At 39.3% G+C, this 25,449-nt stretch overlaps 1 protein-coding gene and 1 non-coding gene across 2 annotated transcripts in view; one reads left to right on the forward strand and one right to left on the reverse strand.

Moving 5' to 3' along the window:
* Window positions 1–20,878, forward strand: part of ALDH7A1 (aldehyde dehydrogenase 7 family member A1) — a 31,943-nt gene extending 11,065 nt beyond the window's left edge. The window contains exons 7-18 of the mRNA XM_016121918.2: window positions 315–359; window positions 3,427–3,504; window positions 5,175–5,272; window positions 6,905–6,946; window positions 8,338–8,432; window positions 10,309–10,393; window positions 11,549–11,655; window positions 13,884–14,000; window positions 15,073–15,170; window positions 15,365–15,438; window positions 17,783–17,858; window positions 19,196–20,878. Of these exons, the coding sequence (XP_015977404.2) occupies window positions 315–359; window positions 3,427–3,504; window positions 5,175–5,272; window positions 6,905–6,946; window positions 8,338–8,432; window positions 10,309–10,393; window positions 11,549–11,655; window positions 13,884–14,000; window positions 15,073–15,170; window positions 15,365–15,438; window positions 17,783–17,858; window positions 19,196–19,250 (970 nt within the window). The 3' untranslated portion in view covers window positions 19,251–20,878. The remainder of the gene's footprint in view (window positions 1–314; window positions 360–3,426; window positions 3,505–5,174; window positions 5,273–6,904; window positions 6,947–8,337; window positions 8,433–10,308; window positions 10,394–11,548; window positions 11,656–13,883; window positions 14,001–15,072; window positions 15,171–15,364; window positions 15,439–17,782; window positions 17,859–19,195) is intronic.
* Window positions 16,395–16,513, reverse strand: LOC118607141. Its single transcript, XR_004952703.1, has one exon. It is a non-coding gene; the product is annotated as a 5S ribosomal RNA (ribosomal RNA).
* Window positions 20,879–25,449: the final 4,571 nt, after the last annotated feature.

The following is a 25,449-nucleotide window of genomic DNA, read 5'->3' on the forward strand; positions in this document are numbered from 1 at the left end:
TCCACTGAAAATTCATGTTGACTTCCGTTTCACTCAGTTCCCATTATTGGCGGAGATTAATGTAACAGTTCCTATCAGTGCAGCAAGCAGGTTTAAAATTGCTTTTTGCCATTTTTGTATTTAAGAAAGTTTTGTAGTCTGTTAAGTCCCAGAGACACCAAGCTGAAGGAGAGATTCCTGTTTCAGTTACTAGGATCTGTTGTCTAATTAGAAGTTTTTCTCACAAAGATGTTTGCTTCTGCTTGATAATAAAAGGCATTTATGAGTTCCACCAAATTAAGTTGCCTTTTTTTTTCTTTTTAACCCCTCTCAAGGAAAGGAGCTCCAACAACTTCCCTCATTAGTGTTGCTGTCACAAAGTGAGTATGTGTGGTTTTTTTTTTTTTTTCCTGGGTATGGAATAAATCTCTAAAGGGTGATTGGTACTGAATTTTTAATCCGATGTAAAAATATCATATTTAAGTGTAAGATTTGGACAATTTCTCCCTTGATTGTAGTAATATTATTTTCTTTTGCAGTTTACAGAGCTCTTTTAGAGTCATATTATTTAACTCATTGGAAACATGCCAGATACTGATATAAATATTGAAATTGAACTCTTATAAACATTTTTGTCACTTGAAAATAAAAACAAATCTAGTGGAGAGGAAATTTTCTTGCACTGTAGGAGCTATACTTTATAACTTTATTCAGTGTGTGAATGAATGGTTTTGATTTCTACCCAGTTAATATTTCTATTGCTTTTGTTTAATAGACTGTTAGGAAAACAGAAAGAAATGGTTACTATCCTAATCCACAGATTCTTCCTAATCCACAGATTCTTCCTAATCCACAGATTCTTCCCACATTATCTAAAATGTATTTTATCTTTTTATTGAAAGATTTTTTATTTGCTCATTTGAAAACTTGGCAACACTGATTTTGTCATAAAGTCGGCGTTACTAATGTGTCATTGCAGAGTTGAGCGAATGTACACGAGAGAACGCGTCCCCATGCAGGACAGGGGTGCATCCTTCGTGCTCTGCTGGTTGCATCATTTGCATTCTCTCATTTAAGTGCTGGTAGAGTGCGTGTGGTGGAGTCTATATGTAAGGGCGTCCTTAACATCAGGTCGTTTATGACACTGGTTCAGGAATTGAAAGATGGGCTGAAAAAGAGTAGCGTTCCTTAGTATTTACTTGAAAGGAATATGTGATATTGAAGAAAATGTCTCCTTCAAGCTGACGTGTTCAAATTAAATATTACATAGAACTCTGCTATACAAAACATATAAAAATGATGATTCCCCAGGCAATTTTCTTAAAATTAAAAAAAAATAGTTAATGTGGTCATAGCTTGCCAATTGTTAAGTGATCGATTTAAATACTATTAATTTTGATACTAATTTCAATATCAAATTATTGTTGCTTTGAGCCTTTTTATATTACTTGCTTTAAACAGTTCGAAGGGTTTGAAATGTTCATAGAAGAACATGGCTGATATTTTAGATAATTGAGAATATTATAAGATTTTGTAATGGAAGACAAGTCAAATAATGCTAAATTTTGCCAGGATTAAACAAGGGTGCTGCCGTATCTGCTGGGAGTTCTTAAATCCAACTGAATCTCCAGCCTCATAAGAGGAGCACAGGCCACATATCGTACCTCTGTGTATTCAGAGGGACAGAGGACAGGGATGTAGTTTGCCAGGAGCATAGCTCCAGGCATTCCTCTTCGATCCTTGTCTGTAAGGCTGAGGAGATAAGATCTACAGTCCACAGTGTGGAGGTCACCCTGGCTTAAAAGCCTAGTGCTCTACAGGAGCCAGAATGTCTTGTAACAATTTTGTAGGCAGAGCTCCTAGCTACCCACAAGGGTCACGCAGTTACAGGAGTCACTGCACTCAGGGAAGGCCAAAAAGTATGAGGTTCCTGTTTCTAGCTCTTGGGTAGTTATCCCAGTCCAGATGCAGTTGACCAGTCAGTGGTCATTTTTATCATAAGCCACGTTCTCTATGTAGCATTGTTGACACTGACATTTATCAGGTAACCTTGTAAAGGGTGGAAAATTTTCAAGTGAGCCAACTTCTGCTTCTGTAATCTGCTTGCTTTTCTAGGCTGTATAAAATGCCTCTTTTGGGAGCTCGGTGCTGATCTCCTCTAACCCTGCATGGGTAGAGAGTCAGTCCCCGGCCGGCTAATAAAAAGGCTCACAATTCATCTCAATTGGCTTCATGGGCCTTAGATTTGATCGAACCACAACAACCAGGGGAACAAAACTAAAGAGTTAACCTAAGTTCAGATTCTCTCGCAGTATGGGAAAAGAGTTTTGTTAATCTGTACTTACAGCCACAAAGCAAAATCCCTACCTTTCAGGAGCCGGCAGCCCACTTGTGTAGACAGGATGTGTATATCACTAGGTCCTGGAAGGAACTGTGCAATCTGACACCTGATCTCAGACATGACAACTGCAGTATATGATCTTCAGTTAGGTGGGAAAAAAACTGCTATAAAGGACATTTTTGGGGACAGTTGGAGAATTTACTTAACACATGGCAATGGTGTCTTTTTTATGTGAGTGTAGGATTTGGATCTTTTTGAAATTTAAACAAATTAGAAAGTATCCAGAAGTTGGGATCATTGATCAAAGAGGGACCTTTATTTTCTTTAGGATTGTGCTCCTCAGGAAGCTCAGAATGAAAGGAAGGACCCTGTTTCTGAGAAACTGGAGCCATATTTTATAACTCAAAATCAGATTTAATTAGCATTGAACTGCATTTATTATTTTAGCTCTAATAGCATAAGTTGTAGGAGACTAATTAAGAAAAAACTGGCTTGTCCACAGTTCTTTAGCTTGGAAGGTGCTGAATTCTCCTGACTGAAAGGCTTGGTGTGCTCTTGAACTTTGTAGGGGTTTGCAGGCAGGTCCAGCTCCCTCTGCTGTATCTCCTCAGCACCTGCTCTAGGTTTTGGGGTCCACTTTCCCTTTTCATCCCGTACCACTTCTCTGGCTGGTTCTGCTTTGCAGAGATGTATTGAAGTCTCTGATTTGCTGATGGGAACACCCTTTCATTTCTCCCTTTCTAGGTTTTATTCCTTATTCCTTTTTTATTTCTTTACCATCATTTTAATGAATTTGTAGTGAGAGGCCAAAAAAAAACCCCTATGATCAGTCTACCATCTTGAAATCAGATATGTTCATCGTTTGGCAGAAAATACTTGAAAACAGGGATCACGTGAACTGCCTGACCAAAAGTTCTGCTTTTAAGGATTTGAAAACCTTATCTCTATTACATGAGGAGAAACCCAGGCCTAGATGTTTGAGGGGTAGGAGAGAGAATTGAAAAAGGAAAGTCAGGTGGTTGAATTTATTCCTAGTTTTAAAAAAAAAAAATCCTAAGAAATTAAATTGCTCTTCTACTCAGTAGTAATTGCCTTTTATTTTCTAGGATAATAGCCAAGGTTCTGGAGGACAACAAGCTGCCTGGTGCTATTTGTTCCTTGACTTGTGGTGGAGCAGATATTGGGTAGGTCAGTAGGTGGAGAGCATCTTTCCACTGATCCTGTAGAATCATCTCCCAAAATAACTAGACCCGGTACAGCTAAAGTGAGGATGGTTTTTGGGAATCATCCTTATTATGGACCCCACTGGGCTCTGCCTTTATTAACACATAGCCTCTGTTGGAGGATGAGTAAGAATCGACTTTTTAATTTTCCAGAGCTACTACTATAAGGTGTTTATATATTAACTGCTGTAATGGTGGGCAGTCCATGGCTTCCTGACACAGGATTTATAAAGGTGCTTACTTACAAAGCAAAGTTGTGGAGTAGTAATCTGGTGTCTCACCGGAACCTACAACCTCACTTATTGTCTGGGTGACCAAAAAAGAAAACCCTGGGGATATAGTCTTTTTATTTAAATTTATTGTTTTTTAAAAACTGTCATATAATTCACTTACCATAACATTCTCTCTTTAAAAATGTATAATTTAGCGGTTTTTAGAATATTCACAATGTTGTACAACCATCACAATTATTTTATTCCAGAACATTTTTGGGGTGGGGGTGGTCCCAAAAGGAACCTCCTCACTATTAGCAGTTACTTCTCATCCCCCCTGCCCCTAGCAATCAGTAATCTACTTTCTGTCTCTATGAATTTGCCTGTTTGGGACATTTCATATAAATGGAATCATACAACATGCGGCCTTTTGTGTCTGGCTTCTTTCACTTAGTATAATGTCACAGCCTCTTTTTAAGCTGGAACTGACTTTATAATTGCTCTGAACTGTAATGAAAGGTTATCACTGGCTTAGACGTTGATTAGGTGAGGTTTCATAAAGATCAAGTCTTATAACCCATACTGATGTGGTTAAAACGTTAGTCTCCCACGTATAGTGTGCATAGTGAAGTATTAGTTAAATGTCATTTAAAACATGAGTATTCTATCCTTTGACCAACTCTGTTCTTGCACTCTGGGCTTCCAGTCCCAGCATTGGCCTTCGAGTGGCTCAGGTAGTTGCATTAGTGTACAGGCATGCATTAAGGAACAGCTGCATTGGGTATCAGTGCTCATGTTTGCTGGGCTGAAGCTGGGGAGGCCTACATGGGTAGATTCATCAAGCTATTCCTGCTCTGCATTAGACTGTTGCTGTGGCGGTCCCACTTGGCCCACACTAAGCCCTTTGAAGCACCGAACTATGAACAAAGAAATTCCAGTCAATAATGTCTGGTCTGCTCTACCTAGAAGCTACTGGAAATTCTGGCACAGCCTTTATATGTCAGTTTCCATGTGGAATACTTAGGATGTTTCCCTATAGTCTTTACATTTTTAATTCTTAGAGAAGTTAGTAGTTTAAAAGCCTGCAAAATAGCTGGGATGCTCATCAAGGCAATGCAAAGGTTGTATTGTCCAGTCACCCACTTAGTACAGTCAGGACTTTCTTCCTTAACTAATGATGTCCTTGAGGTGATTTAAGTTGATGGAGAGCTCACAGAACATGTTAGCCTATTCTGCTGTGTGATTCTACTTGTGAAAATCTGGTTCATTTGCATGTAGACTTTCCCTTGGGAAAGACTTTCTCGTATCTTTGACTGGCTGCCTTTTCAAGGGCCCATGCCAGAGTTTTATGTCTGGGTAGCATTCGTGCTGTCATAGCTGGGTTTCTGTGCTTGGGTGACCATGTCTGTCCCCCTGCAGCACAGCAATGGCCAAAGATGAACAGGTGAACCTGCTGTCCTTTACTGGGAGCACTCAGGTGGGAAAACAGGTGGCCCTTATGGTGCAGGAGAGATTTGGTAAGTGTTGGCTTTCTCATGAGGATTTAAGTTTCCTTGGGTATAATGCGAAATCTGAAAGTTGAGTTTTTTTTTTTTTTCTGATCCTTTCCATGTTTATTTGAAGGTCCAAGTAAATGAGAAAAAGTACAGTTACTAGAGAGTTAATAGTAGGGAGATCACAAATATAAATAGCACGATTTGGAAAAGGATGTCATTTTCCCTCTAAATGACTTTAGGAGTCGGTAGTGTATATAGTGGCCATAATAGTCATACCCATGGCCCTGACCCGAGTAGATAAGCGGTAGATAATCAATAATCAATATATTCAACATTAGAGAAGTAGCTAAATAAAATTTGGTACATCATCATGGTGGAATACTGTGCAGTGATATTTTTAAAATAGCTTCTAATATTTAGGGGGAAAGTATAACATTTTAATCATAAAAAAAGCAAAAAATATTAGATAATATGATCTCGACTAAATATAAACACGAGAAAAAGACTGGAAGGCACTGTACTAAATTATAAAGAGATTTTGTGGTGACCTATGGGCTATACTTTTTGCCTGCTCGATGCTTTTGCTCTTTAAAAAAAAACTATTTTCTACAATGAGTGCAATGGTAAAATATATATAACATAAAATTTACTATTTTAACCATTTTTAAGTATGCCGCTCGATGGCATTAAGTATATGTACATTGTTGTGCAACCATCACCATCATCTCCAGAACCAGTTTTTGGCTTCCCAGCTGAATCTCTGTACCCGTTAAAAAGGAACTTTCCATTTCTGCCTTCCCCCAGTCCTTGGCAACCACTATTCTACTTTCTGTCTATGGATTCGACTACTCTAGGAACCTCCTATAACTAGAACAGATGCAATATTTGTTTTTTTGGTGACTAGCTTATTTCACTAATGTAATCTTTTCAAGGTTCATCATGTTGTAGTGTGTGTCAGAATTTCTATTCTTTTCAAGGTTGAATAATATTTCATTTTATGCATATACTTCATTTTGTGTACCCATTCATCCCTTCTTGGACACTTAGGTTGCTTCCACCATTTAGCTGTCGTGAAGGATGCTGCAAATATTTATTCAAGTTTCTGCTCTTACTTTTGGTTATCTACTCAGAAGCGGAATTGCTAGATTGATCATATGGTATTTCTGTGTTTAATTTCTTAGGAAATGGCCATACAGTTTTCCATAGTGGCCATACCATTTTACAGTAACTCTTTGGGTTTTGGGGGGCATAATTTCAAACTTATAGAAAAGGTAGTAAACACACAGGTAATTCCAGTCCAACATACCCTTTAACCAAATTCACCAATTGCTTATTTTACCCATTGGCTTTATTATTTTCTCTCTTTCCAGCAACATAAACACACACATTGTGGTCGCATATTATTTTTGAACCATTTGGAGAAAGTCGAAGATATTGTGCTACTTTATCACTGAATATTTCAGTGTATTTCCTAGAACAAGTACATTTTGTCATATAACCATGGTATAATTATTAAAATCAGGAAATTTGACTCATGCTGTGTTTTAATCAGAAAAAAAAAGCATACTTTGGATAGGCTGTGATTTGAGACCATCTAGCACTATGCATTAAGTACTAAAAGAGGCACTAATTTGTGTTTATGTGTTTTTAAAGGGAGAAGTTTGTTAGAACTTGGAGGAAACAATGCCATTATTGGTAAGGCTGCCTTTGGTTTTTGTTTGGTTTTCTGTTCAGAATATCTTCAGTGGCTGTCCTGAAATTATAAACTTGTTTAGGAACTCACCCATTCTACATTGTGTGTGCTTAAGGCCTAATTTCCATGTTTAGGAGTTTTACTTATGAGACAGGACGCAGTGGTTTGAAGACAGATAACTAGGAAGCAAAGGTGTTCGTGTTTGGAAAATGTAACGTGGGCTCGGAACCTGTGTATGAGGCTTCCTAATGTGATATTCTTTCTTGTTTTTCCTATTTTCTGAAAACTGGCCATGTCTGTCTCTAGAGTAAGTAAGTAACTCTTCAGTGACTTGCTGATTACATTAGATTTCAAAAAACAGTAGTTTGTCTTGAGTGAAATGTTTAGTGCTTTTATACTGAGAAGGAACACTTCCTTAAGGCATTTTAATCAGTTGCCTAGATAGGCTTGGAAATGGACAAGAACCCTTGTCTGTTTGGTTGCACAAACCACCTTAACCATCATGCTAGTCTGAGAATGCTATTAGATTGGACAGGGGCAAATTGAATACATAAGAGGGAATTATGTCTGTAAGTTTCTGGAAGTAATAAGGAGGAAGGAATTACAAATAATATAAATAGAAGAGTTAACCTTGTAAAATAGAAGAGTTAACCTTGCTAATTTTTTCTTCTGAGGGCAGAAGAGGAGGAGAAAGGAGGAATAGATAAAACTAGAGAGGAGATTGAATGATTTTGCATTGATCTGTTCAGAGGAGCAGAGGAAGCAGGAAAAGCCCTCTGTGTGTGATTACTTTGAGATTTTCCATTAAGCGGGTGAGGTCAACTGATGCAGGAATGAAGCGCTTGAATCATTTTAGAGAATTGGAAAAGCTTCTGGGGAGCGGCAGTAAGTGGTGTTTAAGGGAATGGACTGATGCAGGTGAGGGTGTAGATGGTGTTAGGGAGCTCAGTTTCAGGGTGGTGATTATCAGTAGGGTCCCATTGTTCTCTGTGGGCCCGGAGCAGCTGACATCAAAATAGGCCATGGTTGAAATTGGAGGCAGGTAAGGCTGACAAAGAAGATGGTGGTCTCAGAGGAGCAACCATAATGAGGGTACAGAGGAGGCTTGGTATCCAAAACTTATAAGAGATGAAAGATGAAGAGGTCAGTGGAGGGAGAACCTCAATTTACACCTGTACTTGTTTGGATGAACACCATGGAGCTCATTGCTCTAGTCTCATGTAATCGTATCTGGAAGAAAAGTGGCCTCTGTAATGTGAACATGCTTATTTTACAGGGCTAGTTCTGATACTCTCTTCCTGTACGTTATAAAGGCATTATTTTATACCACCTAGCAAGTACCTTGCCTGCCTACTTTGCGACACTGACGGATGTGTGTTTGTGCTTCTCTAAGCTTTTGAGGATGCGGACCTCAGCTTGGTTGTTCCATCAGCTCTCTTTGCTGCCGTGGGGACAGCTGGCCAGAGGTGTACCACTGCGAGGCGCCTGGTGAGTGTGTCTGTACAGGCACGCGAGGTTGTCCTGCTCTTCAAACCATACATTTCAACAAATGGTACTGTTAGGGAGATGTCATAGAATTGCTGCTGGAAACATGTAATTCCTAGATGTGGTTGGCAGATAGGGGACCCTACTCTCGCTTCGCTGCTCATGGCTGATATTGACCGTCAGCCAGGGACTCGGCCTTACCCTCCAGCCTAAGCTAAACATGGTCTCACACTAATCAATTGGACTTTGACTGGGAGATTTGACCATTTTCAGTCTCATACCAAAAGCAGTATGGACAAAGTCCAATGTCAGAGAATAAAACAAGTTAAAATTTGGAATATTCTAAAATTATCTAAAAGATATACAGCCTTGGCTTTTTTATAAAAACATTTTAAATACTTTAATTTTTGGCCTCTAAGTCAAATCTCAGATTTGACTTAATGTGACATAGTTTATTGAAAAACAGGTGACTCTATGTGGGAAGTAAATAAGACATGTTAATATTAAGTACCTGTAAGATGCTGTTTAGCTGGATCTCAGTTTTGTTTCAGATGCAACCTTGATTTTCATGACCCTTGTAGTACTGAAAAACTGTATTACAACCAAACAAGTTTTGATTAGGTACAAAATTTGGCTGCATTTGCCATTTTTAAGTTATTGATAATGAGTTTTCCTCCTGTGATTAAAATAAAAAACCGTTTATTATTAAATTATAGAGGAATTGGATTTAGGTTTTTACTCTCACCTACAACGAGTATGAATAAATTCTTTATAAGGCTGACATAATCTAAATTAGAATAAGATAAAGGGTATGTGGATATTAAGTCTTTACTTTTCCTATAACATTTTATATTTTTTCTTATGTTTTTACAACAAATGAATATCTTTCCTTTGTTTTTATATTATAATTACAGTTGAAGCTTTCAAAAAAAATTTAAGATGTAATTTTCACAAAGTAGTTACAGTTCATTAAATTTGTTCACCTTAAACATTTATTACATTAATGCTAAGAAGAAAATGGGTAATTTAAGAGATTATAATCTTAATTACATGCTAAAAGGGCAAATGACATTAAAGAAGCATTGCTCTATTCAGCCAATTTTTATTTTTTTGTGTGTCTTAGAGCAAATATACATAGCCATGCTTTATATTTAGTGTTAAAAATTAAAGGATATTATTAATTTTTGCCCAGATTGGTTTCCATAGGGACAGTTAAGTGATATGTAGAAAAATCCATTGCATGACTGGTCTTCTCCATGACTGGTTCTCATAATGCCAGTGCATTTGCCACATGGAGACCAACTCAGAGAGTGGATGGCTTGACAAGGTCATCATCACCACTGGGAACAGAGCGCGGAACTCACATCTTACCTAGAGTGAGCCCGAGGCCTGTCCTCACCTCAAGGCCTCACTCTGGAGATCTCAGCCTGAGACTGACAGCATATGGTTACCCCGTAGAGGCAGACTGACCAGGTCTGTTCACCATGATTCATACAGTTGTAGCGTGGGGTAGGTATATTTGAGGTTCCCTGCTACTTACGATGTTGAATGCTCTAGAAAAGAAACAGTCATAATTGTTTTATTAGCCTTACCTATACAGGTCCTTAGAGACCTGATAAAGACGTGGCTTTTGATTTTATTCTAACATCCACCTAGAGGAAAATATTAACTACATGAAATGCCCTATTCATGTAGTTAATATTGGAATTAGAAATTCTGTAATTACAAAAATAAACATATACTTCTTTTTGCATGTTGTCAGAGATCACAGTGTTTCAAAAACTAAGAACTATAAATCAGTACTATTAAAAAATTGTACATGGTTAACAAATACGTACATTTATTTGACTTCCCATGCCTGTTTCTTTTTTTTGCTCAGTTTTTACATGAAAGTGTCCATGACGAAGTTGTAAATAGACTTAAAAAGGCCTATGCACAGATCCGGGTCGGGAACCCATGGGACTGTGAGTATCTGGTTGATTTCAAAGGTGTGCCTTTTTGACAGCTGGTGCTGCAAGTGTTTCTGATCTTCCCCCTGCCCTTTCCTGAGAGGCCTAAGGGCATACGAAGCAGGTTTTAGGGCATTTAGGGTGACATGTCTGCTCCTAGGTTAGGATCCTGAGTGCTCAATGTGGTCTGGGGGGTAAGCCAGGGAGAATGTGTTCAGATGGGGTGAGTTTGAAGAGCTTTTCTCTTCACTACTATTGCCCTTGCCTCAGCCACCGCCATCCTGTCTCATGGAAGGCTGCAAGAGTCACCAAACTGACTTTCCTGCTTCTACTTCTGGCTTCCCCAGTAACCAGAGCGACTTTTAAAAATGTGATTAGAATAGATAAATTCTTGGTTAAAAAACTCCAGTGACTTCTCATTGCTCTTTGACTAAAACCAAGATTCCTTCTGACTTTCTCTTTATTAGACTCGCAGTCTTCCTGATCTCATCTCTGCCACCTCCCCTGCCCACCTTCTGACCCCTGTGTGCCATTTGCCCCCGTGTGCCAGGGATTCCAGGCTCTGTCCTGCTCTCTCTGCTGGAAACGTTCTTCACGCAGCTCTTCCCATGACTGGCCTCCTGCCACAATGCCACCTCCTCCCTGAGGCCTAAGTCATCCTTCTTCCCCTGTCCCCAGGATCAGCTTTAAAGCTCTGCTTTCCAGCAGCCATACACAGGGCAGCATCAGTCTCTCTCCTTTAAAATGCATACGACCTGCTGAGCCCGGTGGAGTTCTTAGAGAGCGATCAGACTGTCGTGAATAAATAGGTGCTGTATTTTTAATGCAGTGCTCTGGTGAATTGATCGCCAGTTTTCTGAACCAAGAGTTGACAAAAGATTTGGCTCACCACCCTTTCTGTAAAGGAAGTTTATCAGGATACAGCCCCACCCGCTCGGTTCCTGATGTTCTGTGGCTGCTTTCACAGTACAGTGGCCAAATCGAGTAGTTGTGGCAGAGACCATATAGGTCTTGTAAAGCTTTAAATATTTCCTGTCTGGCCCTTTACAGGAAAAGACCGTTACTCTAAACTGTGAGGCTATATGAAGGGATTGGTCTGTTCATTCAGACAGCTGTTAGGATAATGATGCCATTTAGGGTGAAATGAAGAACATTCCTTTTTCTCCCCAGCCAATGTTCTCTATGGGCCACTCCACACCAAACAGGCAGTGAGCATGTTTCTGGGAGCAGTGGAGGCAGCAAAGAAGGAAGGCGGCACAGTGGTCTATGGTGGCAAGGTAATGACAACTCCGAGCTCAGCAGTGACAGATTTTTTACCTCCTTTCCCTTAGGCACAAGCAGGGCTCTGGGCAGATTGATGAAGGGTCCCCAGCTGCCATCTTTCTTCTTTCTTTTGTAAAGGGGAAATACGTGTTTTAAAGAATGACAACGTAAACTGCATGGAGATTTTCTGGAAGGGCACACAAGAATCTCAGAGCCATGGTGGCCTTTGAATTGAGTCTGCAGGAATTTGTATGGAAGGGAGACCTCTTTTTCATGATATGGTAGAAGACTTTGTATTCAGAGTAATTAGAATTTGCATTTATTGATTATTTTAAAAGGTCAATTAAGACAAGGAATCAAAAGAAAAATACACATTAAAAACATTTTAATTTAACACAGATAACTATATTTGTTTGATTCTTTAGATGTAGAATCAAAGCGTTTTCTTCATGTATGGTAGGAATTTGTGTTTGTCCTTGCATGAGCTATAGCAGTAACTTATTATGAGTCTCGCAAAGCTGTGTGAGAGAGGACCTCTCCTCCCTAGTTGTCCTACCATTGACATACATACCCGTATCTCATTGGACCTGCCATGTAAGAGGATATTTGTGTATTTTTTGTTACTTACATTTTTTTTTTTCTGAAGCACTCAACTCAATCTTTATAGAAATAGCTCTTTTTTCCTTTTGTGTAATACTTAAGTAAGGAATGCAGTCTGGCATTACGGTAACAGACAGCTGCCATGCTCAGGAATGGGAGTAAGTACAGCTGACTCTTGGTAAACGTACAGCTCAGAGGGTGAGGGCAGAATTACACAGTCACACTGGAGAGCTGACCACCATCTGTAGTAAGCAGCTCGCTGTGGGCGTGAGAATATTTCATAGAAGGAAAAGTAAGCATTGTTAAGTGGACTTGAACTGGTAATTTGCTTATGTGGCGGTCGGTTAAGAGAGTGTCCACAGTGTACCCTTGTGGAGCTTTTGATCTTCGTACAATGTGCATTCGTTTGCTAGGGCTGCCCTAACAAAATATCGCAGACTGGGGGCTCAAACAACAGAAATTTATTTTTCTTACTGCTCTGGAAGCTAGTAGTCTAAAATCGAGGTGCTGGCTGGATTGGTTTCTAGCGAGACCTCTAATCCGGCCATGAAGTGTCTTCACATGGCCTTTCCTCCATGTGTGGAAAAAAGGTCTCCAGTGTCTCCTCTTCTTTTTTTTCCCCATCTTTATTGGAATATAATAGATGATTAGTTACTCGTATTTACATTGTATAATTCAATGAATTTCTTTTCAAGTATAGTTGGCATACAAGAATGTACCAGTTTCAAGTGTGTAGCATAGTGATCACCCCACTAAATCTAGTACCCCTCTTCCCCTTACATATTTATTACTTTATTAACCATCTCCCCCATGCTATTCTGCAACTATCCATTTGTACCTCTTAATCCCTTTGCCTTTTTTTTGGCCCCCCAATCATCCTCCCATCCATTATCCCTCACATTCTCTGTATCTTTGAGTTTATTTTCACTTTTGTTGTTTTTGATTTTATTCTTTAGATTCCACATGTATGTGAAACCGTGATATTTGTCTTTATCCAACCCATTTTATTCAGCGCAATACCCTCTAGGTCCACCAAGGCAATATCTTTTTCCATCCCCTTCCTTTCAGCCCGTGTGTGTCTTTTAATCTGAAGTGAGTCTCTTGTAGGCAGCATATGTAGGGGTCTTGTTTTCTTATCCATTCATCTTCTTATAAGGACATCAGTTCTGATGGATTAGGACCGCACTCATGTGACCTCATTTAACTTTAAGTATCTCCTTAAAGGTTTTATCTTCAAGTTCAGTTATACTGGGGGGGTTAAGGCTTCAACATATGAATTTGGAGGGAGTGGAGAACACATGCAGTCTATAACACAGTGGGTATAGATTACATATCTTAGTTATATGAATTTAAAATAATTACTTGAAACAATGTCTTTTCGATATAACTTGGTTGTAACACATGGCACAGCTCCCCATTCTTGACCCCCCCCTTTTTTTTTCCTATTTTTCTCTGACCAAGGTAGAGCTAATAGGTGGCATAGAAAGGTTTTATTCGTGTTGGGGAGTTACCTTGGAGAAATAATTCACCTATAAATGGTGTTTATTTTTTCTCATGAGTATAGGCAAAGATCATGCCCTCTGCTTCCAAGTACTAGAAAATAAAATGCCTCTGTTCTTTTTACTTTATTTCTCTGCTGAAGGTTATGGATCGCCCTGGAAATTATGTAGAACCAACAATCGTGACAGGTCTTGCCCATGATGCAGCCATTGCACACACAGAGACTTTTGCTCCAATCCTTTATGTCTTTAAATTCAAGGTAAAGATGGATTCCATCTCTCTTTTCTCTAGTTTAATGACATGAATGAGAAGACTAGGAGAAAATGAAGGCATATGAAATTTCACTTGATTCGCTTTTAGGGGGCTTAGAAAGTCACTCCGATTAGTAGAAATTTGGAAGTTAAGGATAAAATATGATGGGAAGAACACTTTTACCTGTAGAGCATGTCAAGCTAAACTACCAGGGAACCCGAGATGAGCAGAGAACCAGCGTTGCAGTTCATGAAGTCTGTGGCCTTCATCTCCTGTGTCACTTGATTCTGTGCTACCTGGACCTAAAATCAGCTTCTCCACAGAAGGACTACGTAGTTTTCATAGTTCAAGAGCTACGTGTGAGCAGACAAATTGAGAAGGATATAGGACAATCCAAAATCTGCAGTTACGGGCTGCGGAGGTTTTAGCAGATGAGGATCACTAGGTCCTCATGAGGCAGGTCCTTGCCTTACCAGACGAGGTAGGTCCTCGCCTTACCAGATGAGATTTAGAGGTCAAGTCAGGGTTTGAATGTGCCATGATTAATAGTTGAAGAATGAGAATTGCACCTTGTTGCTATTACATAATTGCATTTTAAGAATCTTGCTTTAAATTGTCTATCGTTTCATATGTGGTAACTAGACAGTATAATTTCATGTGTTGTAGTGTGTATATGTGTGACTATGAGCTTTTGAGCAAATTATTTAGCTTCTGGGCCCCCAGTGCCTAATTCATAAATTGGGGTAGTAGAAACCTATGTCATAGGGTGGGGATTAAATAACTAAATGTTTGCTAAGTGCTAAGGTCAGTGTGGTGCATGTATTAAGAGTTCAATAAATATTAAATATTATATGTAGTAGATTGAGTGGAAGAATGTACTGATCGTTTTCAAAGTACAATTAGGGATAAAACTCTCCAAAACACTAAGAGAAACAGATTTTGACAGATGTTTACTCTTTAGTTTTCTTTTTTGCGTTAAAGTTAGACTGGCACATCTCACAAAATGAGTTTAACATCAGTAAACTTTGACCTGAACACTTTGTCATCTAACAGTTTCCAATCAATGTCCGTCCTTTTAGAATGAAGATGAGGTCTTTGCATGGAACAATGAAGTAAAACAGGGACTTTCAAGTAGCATCTTTACCAAGGATTTGGGCAGAATCTTCCGCTGGCTTGGGTATAATAACATTGCATATTTTGAAAACTTACGTAAGTCTGTGTGGCGATGGACAAAAAAGAATATGACACCATCACAGTTGACCCATTTTTTGGCATTGAGAGTCTTAGAGGTCTTGATTGGATTTTTATTTATTTGTTTTTGTTTTTTACTTTCCTGTGTGTTGCTCACCATGGCTTTCATTTTACACACAGACCAAAAGGATCAGACTGTGGCATTGTAAACGTCAATATTCCAACAAGCGGGGCTGAGATCGGAGGTGCTTTCGGTATGTAGAATCGTTTCTCCTTTTCCGCGTTGGGCAGCGTATTGCACCACAAGGGCTGCCATAGCAAAATACCACGCACTAGGTGGCTTAAACAAAGCTGGGAAATCCAAGATCAAGTTGTTGGGGAATTTGGTTTCTCCCGAGGCCTCTCTTTCTGGCCTGTAGATGGCCACCTTCCTACTGTGTCCACATGTGGCCTTTTTTTCTACATGCACATCTTTGGTGTCTCTTCCTCTTATAAGGACACCAGTCCTGTTGGCTTAGGACCCTACCCAAATCACCTTATTTAACCTTAATTACCTGTGTAAAGACCTTATCCTCAAATACAGCTACATTCTGAGGTATTGGAGGATAGAGTTTGAACATATCAATGGGGAAGGTGGGGGAAGGTAACCAGGGCACAATTCAGTCTGTAACAGGCAGCAAAGGAAAAGCAGTAGTAGATTTTAGAAAAGTTTGACCAAGAAACTGAAATAATAGGGTTATCTGGTCCAACATGCTTGAGAAAGCTTGTTTCATATGTGGAGTTATTGTTTAAGGTTCTCCATTTTATTCTTGGATGTAGCATCACATTAATGGAGGACCTTCAGCCTGGGATGTGTGAACCCCTGAAATGGTGGTATCTACTGTTTTCTGGGGAGAGAATCTAAGAGCTGAGAAAGATTAAGAACCCCTGCTTTAAGGCCAGAAGATTTCACGTGAAAAATTCTGGTTTTTATTTGCAAAGCGGCCCAAGTTCATCTGTCTGCTCCTTCTGTAGGCTTTTAATCCCCGTGTCCAGCCCATGCTTTCTTTGTATAATTGACTCTTCTTCATTTCAGCCCCTACAATTGATTTTTAAAGTTTTATTTATTTTATTTTTTTATTTTTTTATAGGTGAGGCAACCCTTGGTTGACCTCACAGATTGCAAGGACCTTGTCGCTTACAATCTTATATTTTTTATTTTATTTTTTTATGCCTACAGCACCTGGTCTTCCTAGGTGGTCTCCCATCCAAGTACTAACCAGGCCCGACCCTGCTTAGCTTCCGAGATCAGATGGGATTGGGCTTGTTCAGGGTGGCATGGCTGTAGACTAAATTTTTAAAAAAGTCTTATAATGGAAAAAGCAGTTCTGCCTTCTTCTTCTTGCTTTCCCAGAGGCAGCCACTTCGAGATTCTTACTAAAAGAAAGTAAATTTACCTTTGAATTTACTTCCATTTTTCTCAGCGGCGTGCGTTAACTGCTCTTTTTTCACAACATTAGGCACTATGTCTTGATACTCTGTCATACTAGATTAACCTTAAACCCTCCCTCTCTTTCCCTATATATGATACGACTTTATTATTGCATGGGGTGAAGTCCAGAGAAAACCACATATAAGCTTCTGAGAGCCTTGTCTGGGTGGAGTCACACGAGATGTGCTTCATTGTTCTAGCAACAGATCGTGACAACACAGTCTCCCAAGAAAGCTCTTCAGAGACTCAGTATCCAAGGCTTTTACTGGGGGCTAGTCACTTGGACACCCTCTGCCTAGAACATACCAAAATTCCAGACTCCCAGGAGGAAGGCAGGCATCTAACATAAACCACATTGTACAGAAATAGCTTAAGCCCAATGAGACAGCTTGATCATTTAGGGAATGTTTTATATCAGTGGAGGGAACTGTCAACAGCCAAATTCCCAGATACCAGCAACATTGAAAGCAGCTCTGCTATGCCTTTTCGGCACCGTTTGTGATAATTTTTCCTCAGACTTCTGAAGCTATTATTCATTTGTATTCTGGTTTCTAGTATTGTGGTTTGAAAGCCCAATCCACTTTGATTTTTGATCTTTTTGTTTTCCCAGTTTCAAAAAATTTTGGGTCTATTACTTAGGCCAGTGTTCTGAAATTTCACAGGAATATGCCTCATTGGCGTTCTTTGTTAGAAATTTTTGTTGAATAATCAGTGAGCCAGTGATTGGCCTTACAATATTAAGATACATAGTTTTCAGTTCTGGGAAGATTTGTTTTGATAAGCATAAATGAGAAAATAAGATTATATTTCTACTGTCTAGAGGTTTTCATTTTTAAGACCTTGGTCTAATGGTAAGGGTTTTTTGTTGTTGTTGTTTTTTTAAGGTTTTCTTCCTGATATGATTCTGTTTCCTCTTAGTTCTTTTTATTTTGTTCTCCCCCTTAGTTCCTTTTTCATGTTTATTTTGCAGAAAAGATACTCTGGGTTAAATGTAAAGGAACTAACTGGTCACGTAGCTCTTGCCTTGTCGCCTCCTAGTATCGTCATTTCAGTGATAGCGAGTAGGAACCCATGCAGGAAATAACTGCCGAAGAGAGGAGATGTGAGCTGCTTTTGTATTTCCCTAGGAGGAGAAAAGCATACTGGCGGTGGCAGAGAGTCTGGTAGCGATGCCTGGAAACAGTACATGAGAAGATCTACGTGGTAAGAAAAGACAGGTTTGGGCTTAAAGCCATTGCCACATGCTCATCACATACTCTTCTACCTTCTGCTCTGTCTGCATGCAGTTTTATTTAATTTTATTTTTCTAATGTTTCCAGCTCTCCCCTCCCAGAGTATCCATTTTGTATTATTATTTCCCTACCCTTTTTGTCCAGTTCCAGCTAGTGCCCAACGCCTGACTGTAAAACCGTCTCATTGGTTTCTCTCTAGAGACGTGGAAACAGGACATTTGGGGAAAAGGTGTCAACCAGCAGGAGAAAGTGAGAAAAGCTGTCCTTTTAGGTTTGTCCTCGGGTGCAGTTATCACCCTTGCAGACTTTAGAAGCAGGTAGAGATGGAGGTGGGCAGGGGACCTGGGGGCCTAAATAGGAAGCTGGGGGATACTAGCTCTTAGAAGAGTGAGCATGACCCTTGAAAGCAGGATTAGCTGATGTGGGAGCCGGCTTCTGCGAGGTACTGACCGGGAGTTCTTTCTTTTGCTTACATTCTGTTTTCCCTCCCCCTAGGTAGAAAAAGCTTTACTCAAGTGCAATAAAACAGAGTGTTTGGGGTCAGGCCCATGTTGCGTTAATGTTGTAGAAAGGGCACAGGGTGAGGAGCCAAGGACGCCCGTCCTAGTCCCATTTAATCCTCACTAGCTCTGTACCTTGGGTGACTTTTTCATCCTAGGCTCCTTACAGTCTCTGTGACTCTATATCCGTCAGGAATTTTTGAGGTGCTTTTGGCTATGGCCTGTTAAGTCTCAAACAAACGCACTCTTTGCCTGATTCCCATTCTCTGAAGTCAGTTATCTTCCTTTTCCTTTTTTTGTGCGCTTGAGAATGAGAGTACAAAACATTTAGCTATTGCCTTTTGGGAACCCATTTAATGGAACACTTTTCCTCTTAGGAGAAAAATGAGATTACTACCATATAACTGACGAATAGAGAAGCTTTTATTTTCTAAATTATTACAGTTTCTATAATAATTCTATTTTATTTTTATCAGAGTGGGAATATCTGTATTTCTCCTGTCAATTCAATCCAAGTTACTGAGAGATATAAAGTTTATCACAGTCCTCATATCTTTGTGCCCTGAAAATTATGAATAACATGTATGCTATGTGTCCAGACTTGTGTTTCTCTTTCTCCTTTCTTTCTTTTATAAAACTGGATCCATACTAACATTGTTTTGCATCCTGATTTTTTTCTTCAACCAACTTGCAACTTGAACATTTCACCTTGTTTATATATACAAATCTACTACATTTTCTTAATGGTATAAAAATATTCTACATTATGTATGTACTGATCTTTATTTTAATTTTTTTTTCTCCCTAGCACCATCAACTACAGTAAGGACCTTCCTCTGGCCCAGGGAATCAAGTTTCAGTAAAGGTGCTTTACACCGACATTATTTCAAGTCTTTTAGGTGTTTTTACATTCTTTCTTCTTCTGAAGAAGAAACAAGACATAGTCATGTTTAGTAAAAGATAGAATACCTGGATTTTTATGTTACTAATAGTTACTGATGTTTTAGAAGTTTATAATTATTTTATGATTTAGAAGAAATAATACATGCCATGGTAGGAATTTGGAAATACACAGAACATAATAAAGAAGAAAGTAGAAATCTTCTCGATAGATGCAGGAGCATCCCCTGAGCCAGTCAAGCGTTCTCTGGTGAGTGTCGATTTACATTACCCTCCCCTAGCCTGTGCGGAAAGCGTGTGATTGAAAGGGAGTGTTTCCCTTATGTATAGGGGACCCCACAGCACAATATCCCTGTGGAATGACTTGCTCTGTTTAAAATGACTAAGTATATTCATCACCATTACAACTTCTCTTACTCGTGATGGCGTGACATAGATATCACTCATGCCCTAGAAGCTGCACCTGCCGAGGTCTCTGCCTGTGCAGAATTCTACAGAAAGTGTATCTGGATTTCCTGTGCAGCGGTAGGCCAGTTTCTTTAGCCATTAGGCTTCCGCGGTTGCCCTTAAATTTATGTAACCACAGTGTGTGTGGCAGCATGTGGCAGAGTGAATTGGGCTAAGTCCATTTACTCTTTGCTGAGAGTCTGCTTCCTTCTCTTGAGAAGCTGCCTGGGAGCTCTTGGAGTGGTTCAGCCCAGGGCCCCTGTGGAGCTCACACTGGCTCCTGCACTTGTGTCTTCCTGGAAGTCTGCACTCCCCCAGTGGATTGCAGCCGCCACTACTTCTGCCAGATTGGACTGGGACAGAAGCCTTTGAAGACGACATTCATGGATGACCTGATGTTTCAGGGTGTATGGTGACATTTGCACAACTGGCAAGGAGTTTTGGGTCGTTATGACAGAGAAGCAAGCAAATGAAAAAACTAAGCAGTTATAAATTTATCGAGAGTGGAAAAGCATTCAAATACATTCTGTGGCCAGCTGTGACCAGTGCTCACTAAGATATGTTGTTGTCAACCTTGAATATTAAGCCAAGTGCTCACGATATGTTGGCAGGAAGAAGTCAAGGGTTGAGGGTAGGTTAGAAAGGTGGACAATTCTTTATGTTTTGTGATGGGAAATCAATAATACCTAAAATTACAAAAGTTAAAATAGCAACATGGGCTTATAAAGATAGGGAGGTAAATGCTAAAAGAATTATTGCTCTGAGGGAGGGCAAATGGGGAATGGGGCGTGGAGACAGGATTGTATTTGGTATTTAGGTATTAGGTGTTTGAGGAGGCTCTCCATTCTACTACGTATCTGCTAAAGCCACTACATTGTGGTCAATTTATAATAATAATTTCCAGTATACTGGTTAGAGGGGGTGACTTCAACTCTCATCTTAGGTATAGAAAATCGAGTTAATTAAACTGATTCTGAAAGCTTTCTTTAAAACAAATTCAAAATTTTTCTACATATTTCTAGCAGCAACAGGGACATTTTTGTCATAATGTTTATTAAAATTTTTGTCTTTAAATTGGCTCTCTTTGTTCTTAATTGTTGACCAAAGAAATAAAAGTTGCTTATTAGTATTTTTAATCACAAAAGTTAAAATGCGTATTTTTCTGTGCTATTACTGACCACATACTGTAAGATGCTAGAAGTTCTGTGCTGCCGATTACTAGTTATTCTGAGCCCCTCATGACTGTCCTGTCCCTTCCCGCCTGCATCTGCTGGAGTAACTGCTGTCAGTTCTCAGCCCACACTGTGGACCCAAGGAACCTGCGGTTAGCATGCCGACATCTGCCGCTACGGTGAACCCTATGTTTAAGATCATGCTATACATCTCCAGTCCCTGGAGAGAGCATCCAATCAGCCAATCCTAGGATCCTGACTCTTGTGTTTCCTCCATGGGAAAGGAGAAGAAGATATGGTCCTTTTGGCTTCCTTTTCGTGAGGCAGGCACTCCTGATGAAGACGTCACACAGTGGATCTGAGACAGTTTTCTCAAAGGAAATTGGGGTGCTATCACATCTTGCGCTCCTCTTGCACATCCTCTCTCCCTTACTGTTGGTAGCATTCTCTGTCCCTGCAAATGCCCAAGGGACCGAGATGGGTCGGTGTTCTTGCCCTTCTCTTCCATGGCGCTTTCAAACCTTGCTCCTGCTGCCTTCACTCTAACAAGGTTGCCAGCGAGGAAGCTATTTGGGAATGTTTTAAAATGTTTTCCATTTCAGTATTTCCAGACAGGGACATGTACACTTCCTTTCCTGTGGTCCCCAGCACTTTATTTTCTTACACCTGGCTTGGTCACTTGTTTGCCTTGTTTTCTTGATTTATCTGCCTGATTGCTATAGACAGTTAACAATGGTAACCATTTTTGCAATTTCCACATTCCCCATCCTTAGGACCTCTTCCGTATAAATGCTCTTGTTTAAAGTTTTTAAGAAGCTATGCGAAGAGATTAGGTGATGGGCCATTATTTTTCAGTCCCAGAAACTTGATACATTTTGATATGCCCAAGTTTTGAACTTTTTATATAATGAAATCTCTTGATCTTTTATAGTTTTTCAAATTTAAGTAAAAAAGTTAGGTTACAAATATTGTCTCTGCTGTTGCTTTTAAACATTTTTAAAGAAGTGTAACTAGTGCATACATAGTTAAAAATTCGGATGGGACTAGAACGCTTACGATAAACACTAACAACTCCTGTTCCCTCCCGCTTTGTCTCCCCACCCCCACACCAGGTTCCCACTTACAGAGGAACCACCTTTACCTTTTCTTCTGTTATTGACCTCCATATTTCTAAATAGTAACCTTATACTGCTATTTTTCAGTTCATCAATTCAGATATTGTCTGTTGGTTTGATGTGATAGGTGAGGATTCATTTTTTTTATCACTTACCCAAACATAAACCTTACTTTAATTTCTCTAATCTGTTAATATAGCTTTTGGTTAAGTCACCATTGAATTATTCTGAACATGCAAAGACAACCAAGCCTAATCATGCCTTAAAATCGTGCCTACTTTCTTGTCTAATCTTTTATTTTTCCTGGAGTTAATAATTGCCCTTCTTATTGCTTAATTTGCTCTGTGTCTTTTTATTGTGGTAAAATACAACATAAGACTCACCATTTTAAAGTGCGCAGTTTACTGGCGTTTAGTACCTTCACTAAGTTGTGTCACTGTCACCACTTTCTAGTTCTAGACCATTTTTATCATCCCCAAAGGAAACCCCATACCCATTTCGTAGTTATTCCCATTCTCCCCTCATCCCCAGTCCCTGGCAACCATTGGTCTGCTTTCTGTCTCTATGGATTTGCCTATTCTGGACATTTCATGTAAATAGAATATTACTATTTATTTCCAAATGCCTGTAGCATGCCTATTTTTCTGTAGCATACCTCTTAATATTTTCCAATTACTCATATCAGCTTGAGTTTTTTATTTTTCCTGCAATCAACTCTCCAAGTGCCCTTTGTCCTATTGATTCAATGGTACTGGTTACTCTTCAGGGCTATTGCACAAGCGTCATCCATGGACTTCTCTTTGCTGCTCTTCTGTGTTGGAGTCTCTTGTTTCCTGGATCCTTTGTTTTCCTCTTTATTGCTTTATACTCTTGCTGGAGCATATCCTGCAGAAGCATCCTGAGAATGGTTGTTTTGGAGGTAATTTTTGAAAAGCCTAAAGGAAAGGTCTTTATCTCCAGATCAAATGGAAAATTAGATATAAGATTCTGGATTTAAAATATGCTCTATTGTGTTTGCATTGGAAGGGCCCACAGATGTTTTATGCTAGTGACATTTTGATCTTTAATCCATCCGCAATTTGAGTATACGTTATGATTTGATCTAAATTGATTCCCCTTCAGATATTTAAGAATTCTTCCTACTCCACATATGACAAATGAGTTGTCCTTCCCCCAGTCACATATCATACATAACACACTGCATTCTTACAGGTAGTAGGATCAGTTTTTAGATTGTGTATTCTGATTCAGTGATTGGTGTGTGTGTGCACATATAGACATATGTATTGGACTGATTTGGGTTTTTTGGCCTTTTAAATTTCCTTTATTAAATTTAAGTTGTTTTAGAGTCCTATACGCATTACCCATGTGACCTTCAGAAAGTAATGTAACCTCTTTGAATTTCATTTTTTTTTTTTTTATCTGTAAGGTGAAGATATCAGCTTGGCTTTGTTGTAAGCTGCAGAAGCCAATTCTGCCTTTAGCAAAAATTGGAAAGCATACTGGACAGACTCATTTTGCTCCTCCAGATCCATTCCCCAACATCCTCTCTCCTGCCGTGTTTCCTTTGGGGCCGACCCCGATAGACCGTTTCACCTGTGCTTTCTTTGTGTTCTGGCTTTTGATTGATTGGCCAGTGGTAGAACATGAGAGCAGACAGAGGTCAGAGTATTATTGGCAGTTATTGTCAGCCAGCCCTTGGAGGTAGTTGTTTGTGGCTTTAGTCCTCTTCCTATGACCACAGACCTTGTCAGCTGTCCGGCCACACAGGATTCTACCATCACCACTCCCTTTTCTTGCTCTTCAGTCAGCAAATGCAAATGGCATTATATTTTCCCTCTTGATTTCTTGCCTCCAGGGCTGTAGCTAGATAAGAGGTAATAATCAACTACCTTGTCACACTACCACTGCTGGAATGAGTGAACTTCAACCAATTTTAGGCTTTTTGTTTCTTTACTCAAAATTTGACACAGCAGGCAATTGGATTATTTAACCTGTGATATAATTTACCTGTATCTTGGCTGAGGGCGAGCTGGACACCTGAAGTAATAGTCCTAATGCTGAAATTAAGGGCAGAGAATTCCATTGAATGGGAAATTGGAGCAGTGTTATAAGAAAGAAATATGGATGCTGCTTAGTTAAAATAATGCATTTCCACTACATAGAATAATATCCGTCTCACAAAATTGTTAAGATTACAGAGAAAAATTATAAAAGTAACAGCGTTTGGCTCAATAAATATTGTCTATTATTATTATTGTGGTGTTTTCCACATTTTTCTAAATAAAAGTTAGGAGCACTTTTCAGGTTTTTGAAGAGGAAATTTCCTTAGGATTTTAATTGGAATTACATTAAATTTATAAATAGGAAATAATTAATTTATGGTACTCAGATTTAAAAAATTTAGTTTTATGATATGTATATCGATTTGTTGACATATTTCCTTGCAAAATTCTGTAGCTTATTTCATGCAGTGTCTTAAGTTTATTTCTATATATTTTTGCGATTTTAAAAGTAATTGTAAATGGGATTTTTCTCTCTGTATGCGTAAGTTATTGCAGCAGACATAAGGTGGGTTAGGTTTGAAAATAGAAACATGGATCTTATAATTCCTCAGCGTTTGTTATTTGCTGGTTAGCGTTCGTTTTGGCCTAGCAATTCCAGAGTTCTAGAAATCTGACCAGGATTCTGTTATCAAGTTGTCTTTATGGTGCTGACCTGTAGGTGGCACTGTTGGTTAGAGCAAATTCCACTGTTTGGCAGGGAAGTGAGTTGTGTTGACTCTGGTATCCAGGTCACCCTGGAAAAGGTTTTCTAATCAGCAGACAGATGTGCTAAACTCTATGCCTCACTTTTATGAGCTGCGTTACATTCTGGTACCGTTGGTGCCTGCCTTTCCTATCTCACGTGTGATAACTATGCAGATCACATGACCTTCAGTTGATTACTCTTCCTGGGTAAAACATAAGCCCAAAAATATCAAAGAGAAAAAATGTTTGGCTATAATTGCAGATTAATGTCTTTTCTTTTAAATTAAGAAACATAAGTTTTATTTTCCATCCACACCACCTTTCCCTCAGTGAGCATATGTGGGACAACTCCAGGGAACATGTTACATGTTTTCCTTATATGATATTTACAATGTTCCAGGCACTTTTCCAAGCACTTAACAAGTATAAACCCATTTAATTCTCATACCAATTCTTTAAGGTAGATGCTATTATGCCCCTTATTTTATTAATAAGGAAACTGAGGTACAGAAAGGTTATATAACTTTCCTTGAGTCACACAGCTGATAAACAATGGGGCTGAAATTTGAACTCAAGCAGCCTGGCTCCAGAGCCAGTGCTCTGGTGATAGGAATCGCCCGCAACTGTGGAGTTCTTCCTGTGCTCCTCTTCCATGACTGCCTCCCTCTTAATTGTTTT

Source organism: Rousettus aegyptiacus, unplaced genomic scaffold, assembly GCF_014176215.1.
Source record: "Rousettus aegyptiacus isolate mRouAeg1 unplaced genomic scaffold, mRouAeg1.p scaffold_m13_p_8, whole genome shotgun sequence".
Lineage (NCBI taxonomy): Eukaryota > Metazoa > Chordata > Mammalia > Chiroptera > Pteropodidae > Rousettus > Rousettus aegyptiacus.